At 45.3% G+C, this 6,050-nt stretch overlaps 3 protein-coding genes across 3 annotated transcripts; all 3 read right to left on the bottom strand.

Annotated features, from left to right (window-relative positions):
• Positions 1–1,492: 1,492 nt before the first annotated feature.
• LOC107578211 (histone H3-like) lies at positions 1,493–3,368 on the bottom strand. The gene is made up of 2 exons (XM_016264189.1): positions 3,040–3,368; positions 1,493–2,060 (listed from the first exon to the last, which is right to left on the bottom strand). The coding sequence occupies exons 1-2, from the start codon at positions 3,366–3,368 to the stop codon at positions 1,736–1,738; spliced, it is 654 nt and encodes a 217-aa protein (XP_016119675.1). The 3' UTR covers positions 1,493–1,735.
• A 569-nt stretch (positions 3,369–3,937) lies between these two features.
• Positions 3,938–4,396, bottom strand: LOC107578210 (histone H2A-like). The gene has a single exon (XM_016264188.1). The coding sequence runs from the start codon at positions 4,371–4,373 to the stop codon at positions 3,987–3,989; it is 387 nt and encodes a 128-aa protein (XP_016119674.1). The 5' UTR covers positions 4,374–4,396; the 3' UTR covers positions 3,938–3,986.
• Positions 4,397–5,536: 1,140 nt separating this feature from the next.
• Positions 5,537–6,050, bottom strand: LOC107578209 (histone H1-like; the record flags this gene model as incomplete). The annotated part of the gene is made up of 1 exon (XM_016264187.1): positions 5,537–6,050. A coding segment is annotated over one exon (435 nt), but the record flags the coding sequence as incomplete, so codon positions are not given.

Genomic DNA, 6,050 nt, shown 5'->3' with positions numbered 1-6,050 from the left:
AGTTTAAAAGCCTTATTTCTAGCTCTCACAGCTTTACCACACGCACCCGTCCACCATGGAACCGCTTTCCTTCTCATTTCTCCTTTACTTTTTGGGATTGTTTCCGATGCTGCTTCAATCAGTATGGCACAAACGTTATCATTTAAGTTGTTAATTTCTTGCTTTGAGTCAATTAGTTCTAACCAATTCTCTCAAATTTAGCCCAGTTTGCTTTTTTCAAATACCCATCTTTCTTTTCCTTGTGCTGATGATCTCTCCATCTCTATATCCAAAGTTGTAAACATTGGATAGTGATCACTCCCAATGCTAGATTCCTCCCAAACACACTTACTAGCTAAATTATTAGAAACCAATGTCAAATCCAACACCGACTCCATCCCTGTTCGAGGATCTGTTCTTGTACCCCTGCCATCATTCAAACAAGCCAGCTCTCTTTCCTCCATTAAATCCTCTACCACTTGTCCGTTAGCACTTATACTTCTCCCTCCCCATAATGTATGGTGTGCATTTAAATCCCCACGCCATATTACTCTACCACCAGCTTGGCCATGCACTTCCTTCAACTTATCTAAAGCCAGGTTTTTACATGGATTATAATAACTATTTCCTGTCCTCTCCTCCATAACCCCACAGAAATATATTCCTGGTCTTTCCCCTGTTCCCAGCACCCCATGTTGTATTCCTTGTTTGATAAATGTTGCACACCCTCCACCATTCCCTTCTTCCCTATCAAGACGTACTACATTATATCCCTGTAAAACATAATCCAAACAACATTTAAACCAAGTTTCCTGAACACAAACTACATCTGGTTTTATATAACATTCCTCAATAAAACGCTTGAATGCCTGACCATTAGCTATCAGAGATCTAGCACTCCAATGAAAAACCTTCACAGATATGTATTACCCATTTGTATCCTGATTTGACCTTATCTGAAGTCCAGGAGACAGAGGCATTTATTCACGAATCTATGCTAATTATCAAAGAGATGTGGACGCTTCTGATTGCGTGTTTTCACAGACTGAACCCATAAACCCGTGTGTGATTGGACAACTTGAAGTATCACGAGCGGAACGAGGGCCAATCACAGGCGGTGACATGATAGCCCCGCCCAGTGTTTGAACGCCCACCTAACGGTTTTCTTTGTTTCAATTCCCGCTCTTTTTGTTAGTTATATTCTATACAAACAAATCCATTTTAAATATCACACAGAATAAATATGTGTAATTTTTATATATATATATATAAACGTATAAACCCACTGAGCTCATTTGGAGAAAGGCGAGCAATACCAATTAGACACTTTATTATCTTGTCGTTCTGCTAATTTAACTTCTCAAACTAATTTATAAACCACTTTAATTCAACAGAAGGCTAAACGAGCAAAAGGATATGCAGTGCAAGAAAGAAAAAACAAATTCTCATTGTGTGCGCCTCTGACAGCAGTATATAACTCTACGCGAGCTCTAAATTTGAGAATCAGAATAAGTCAGAATGAGAAAGACCTTTATTGCCTGATGTTTAAACACACGATACATTTGTTTTGGTGACCAAAGCTTCAACAGCACGAAGGGAACGACACTGATGAGAAATAAACACAGCATTAAACTTCAGTTTTCAAAAGAAGTCAATCCACATGTAGCTTGATGGTAATTTTCACTTCAACATCGTCTCTTTCTGTGAGCGCGTGTGTGGCTCTTAAAAGAGCCGTTGGGTTCGCGCTGGAAGGCGGTTATCCTCCGAAGCCGTACAAGGTGCGTCCCTGGCGCTTCAGCGCGTACACCACGTCCATGGCGGTGACGGTCTTTCTCTTGGCGTGCTCGGTGTAGGTGACGGCGTCGCGGATCACGTTCTCCAGGAACACCTTCAGCACACCGCGGGTCTCCTCGTAGATCAGCCCGGAGATGCGCTTGACGCCGCCGCGGCGCGCCAGACGACGGATAGCGGGTTTGGTGATGCCCTGGATGTTATCCCGCAGCACTTTACGGTGCCGCTTAGCGCCGCCTTTCCCGAGTCCTTTCCCGCCTTTGCCTCTTCCAGACATGCTGCAGATGCTGCTCGCTTCAGTCCGGCGACGAACACGAATAACACACGAGAGCTCCAGGAGGCCGTTTACAGCTGCTTACAGGACCTAAGGGAAACCAGCGCGCGTCACACGGCGCCCCTCCCCCGCTAGCTAGAGCAGGACACAATGAGGTTTCATCCAAACCTGATCTAACGATGTCTGTCCCGTGTTTCATATTAAAACCCATGTTTAAAACATCAGTCTGACACAGATTTATAAGATCACCTGCATCATGTTTACATGTATGAAGCACAGATCAAACCCCGCCGGCTGAGAAGCTGCTGCAGTGTTTTTCTGAACTTGTGGAAGGTTTTCAATCAAACAATAATCTGAAGAATCCTGCCTGAAGTATAATATTTGAAGCTTGAGCTAAGAACAGTCTAATCTACTGTAAATTGCAACATTGCAGACTTTAGTTGTACTTTGTGGAGGTTTTGTCTTCAGGAGATCTCTGGGCCGAACAGGCCGTGCTGCTCAAACCACACAAACAGCAGCAGAGGAATACGTCTGAACTGCTGCAGCAGCAAGAATAAGTTCAATTATTGATGAATTAAAATGATCTTCAGTCTTAACTTTTATAAAGAATATCTCTTTGGATTTGAGACTTTAGTCTTCGCAAATTTACAGATCTTCTTTATGCACCAAGAGCTTGTAACACTCCAAAGAAAAAGGAACAATTGAAATCGCATCATATGACCCCTTTAATGTTTCTAGTAATAATGAGGGATTCATAAAACGCAGAATAAAAACTTAAAATTCACTAAACATTCGAGGGCAACCTTACATTCCATGTTGTATATTCAGCGTTCCAGCAGAAGCTCTCTGGTTCAGTGTGATTGTGTGGCTCTGAAAAGAGCCTTTGGGGGTCCTGCGCTGCTGCAGCGGCGGGTTAAGCGCGCTCTCCGCGGATGCGGCGGGCCAGCTGGATGTCTTTGGGCATGATGGTGACTCTCTTGGCGTGGATGGCGCACAGGTTGGTGTCCTCAAACAGACCGACCAGATAAGCCTCGCTGGCCTCCTGCAGGGCCATGACAGCGGAGCTCTGGAAGCGCAGGTCCGTCTTGAAGTCCTGAGCGATCTCTCGCACCAGACGCTGGAAAGGCAGTTTGCGGATCAGCAGCTCGGTGGACTTCTGATAGCGGCGGATCTCTCGGAGAGCCACGGTCCCGGGCCTGTAACGGTGGGGCTTCTTGACGCCGCCGGTGGCCGGGGCGCTCTTCCGGGCGGCTTTAGTAGCGAGCTGCTTCCTCGGGGCTTTGCCGCCGGTGGACTTACGAGCCGTCTGCTTGGTTCTTGCCATCGCTGAGATCTACTTCTGTCTCTGCTCTGCGTGAGTAGAATATGCAGCTCTGTGTTACGCGTCTGTTTTTAAAGCATCTTACAGCCACAGCTTAAGACGTCATAAAGGCGCAGAGGCTTGTGATTGGCTGATGTGTGACGTCTGAGCTTGACTGCTAGCCAATGACTGCGCGTCTCCTGTTTTCAAACGGAGCTGGTGGTGTTTCCCGCTCAAATTGCTTTGTTCTTGTTTAGTACTTCACGCTAACACACCGATTTCGGCTTCATACTCGCGTTGTTTTATTCCACAGCTCTGAACTATTCATTAATCCGATATCAAAATTACCTTACCATCTGTATTAAATCACAAATACACTGAAGACACCATCCAAAGAACATTTTGTTAATGTGATGTGATCACTTTCATAAACTCCACCACAGCTCGCCTTGTGGCTGTTACTGTGTTTGCTAATGTCCATTAATTATTTATGGACATTTCATTTTTAATTATATATTTATTAAACGCCCTTGCGGTATGTACGCTAGTGATGAAATTTAGGCTAAAAAAAATACTCCGTGAGAGATAACATGGGTGGCTCTTAAAAGAGCCTTTGTGTTCCAGAAACAGACTAGAACGCGTCTACTTGGCTTTGGCGGGCTTCTCGCTCTTCTTGGGCAGCAGCACGGCCTGGATGTTGGGCAGCACGCCGCCCTGAGCGATGGTCACTCGGCCCAGGAGTTTGTTCAGCTCCTCATCATTGCGCACCGCCAGCTGCAGGTGACGGGGGATGATGCGGGTCTTCTTGTTGTCTCTGGCGGCGTTTCCAGCCAGCTCCAGGATCTCAGCGGTCAGGTACTCGAGCACAGCCGCCAGATAGACGGGAGCTCCGGCACCGACGCGCTGAGCGTAGTTACCTTTGCGGAGATGTCTGTGAACACGACCGACGGGGAACTGCAGCCCTGCTCTGGAGGAGCGACTCTTGGCCTTCGCTCTCGCTTTGCCGCCGGTTTTGCCTCTTCCACTCATGGTCAAAAGTAAAAATTTCTGCGCTTGTATTGCAAAAGTATTGAGCCCATGAGCTCCGCTCTACTGATTTTAAAGGAGCGTGCGAGTCGCCCATTGGTTTAGAGTCTGTAAGATTTCCAACCAATCACCGACCTTCCCTCCAACACTGACCGCCGAAGCCACGCCTCCTCAGCTGGCGGTCTGATTGTGCAGCGTTAAGAAACAACACGACAGAAAACATTCAAGACCTTGTTACGGTGTGTTCAAGTATTTTAAAATAATTTTTTGAACAATTCAGCGCGAACAATTATAAATAGTTTTAACCTAATTAAATTTAGATCAATGATCCATTAAAGCTGTTAATATTAATTTATGTGTATTACTTTGTGGCTTTTCTAAATACACAGTCAACATGTCAAACATTGAGTCGAGGTAAACTCAGATACACTCTTCTATTTTATTTTTTGTCAGCTTTTTATCTGCACTGTATAGTTAATATTTTAGGTCGTCTTGATGTCTACAAAAATGTTCTGATGACACTGAACTTGTGGATCTAATCAAACAAAATAATGATTTGGACAACAGAAGAGAGGTTCAGCTTGTTATATGGTGTGAATATTTTTATTTAATTTGAGTTGATCATTGATTTCAGAAGACAAGGACGCAGTAATAGCGAGACAATCCATGCTCAGAAGATAGAAATAGTTTATCTTGAAGAAGACAGAGTCCAGATGATTGTTTCTGAGGAAGTTAGATTGCACTGGTATCAGTAGAAAGCTCTTGTGTCTTCTATCAGATAATCCTGTGCAGTGCTCTGCTGGGAGATAATACCACTGGAGGATACACATAGTGATTAATACAATGATCAGAGGCCGGATCAATTATTGCTTTTACTCCAGATTCTCTTGAGGTTTTTGTGGAAAAGAGAAGAAGGGAAACATTGAAGGACATCCACTAGATGGTGTTTAGTTTAGTTCAGTTAGTGGGAGATTAGTAAAGCCTGTTCTACAGAACGATTTAGAAGCTATTTTATCCCTACTGCTGTGTGTAATGTGTGTGAAATAATTGTGTTGTATTCATTGCTGTTATTTATTGTGTTGCCTGCAGTTTACAACGCTGCTGAATGAGTTGCTGATGGATTGTGTTGTTTTTAAAGTACAATTAGTTTTCTTAACCTAACCTTAATAACACAAAGTGAACTGCTCTTTCTTTAGAGTTAGTGGGTGGCTCTGAAAAGAGCCGTTGTGGAATAAAACAGTGTTTTTACTTCTTCTTGGGAGCTGCTCTTTTCGGCTTGGCAGCTTTAGGCTTCGCCGTCTTGGGTTTGGGGCTCTTGGCTTTTTTGGGGCTCTTGGGCTTTTTGGGGCTCTTGGCTGCTTTCTTCGGCGCCGCGGGCTTCTTCGGCTTCTTGGGGCTCTTCGTCGTCTTCTTCGCGGCTGCAGCGGCGGGTTTCTTGGCCTTCTTGGGCGCCTTCTTAGCGGCGGGCTTCTTTGCCGCTGCGCTCTTGGGCTTCTTGGCAGCAGCGGGTTTCTTGGCCGCGGGCTTCTTCGCTTTAGGAGCCGCTTTCTTCGCCGGCTTCTTCTTGGTCTCGGTTTGCTGCTTGTTGAGCTTGAAGGAGCCGGAGGCGCCGGTCCCTTTGACCTGCAGCAGGGTGCCTTTAGTCACCAGGCTCTTGATGGCGAGCTTGATGCGGGAGTT

The sequence above is a fragment of the Sinocyclocheilus grahami genome, unplaced genomic scaffold (genome assembly GCF_001515645.1).
Source record: "Sinocyclocheilus grahami isolate Dianchi unplaced genomic scaffold, SAMN03320097.WGS_v1.1 scaffold9304.1, whole genome shotgun sequence".
NCBI classification, from domain to species: Eukaryota; Metazoa; Chordata; class Actinopteri; order Cypriniformes; family Cyprinidae; genus Sinocyclocheilus; species Sinocyclocheilus grahami.
This window is presented reverse-complemented; position numbering and strand designations above follow the sequence as displayed.

Bases quoted from the DNA above. Each gene is read 5' to 3' on its own strand.
- LOC107578211 (XM_016264189.1), bottom strand. From the start codon at position 3,368: ATGGCAAGAACCAAGCAGACGGCTCGTAAGTCCACCGGCGGCAAAGCC. The intron at 2,061-3,039 runs GTGCGCCATCCA...GACTGAAGCGAG, and splicing joins CTGTTTGAGGACACCAACCT to CAGCATCTGCAGCATGTCTG.
- LOC107578210 (XM_016264188.1), bottom strand. From the start codon at position 4,373: ATGAGTGGAAGAGGCAAAACCGGCGGCAAAGCGAGAGCGAAGGCCAAG.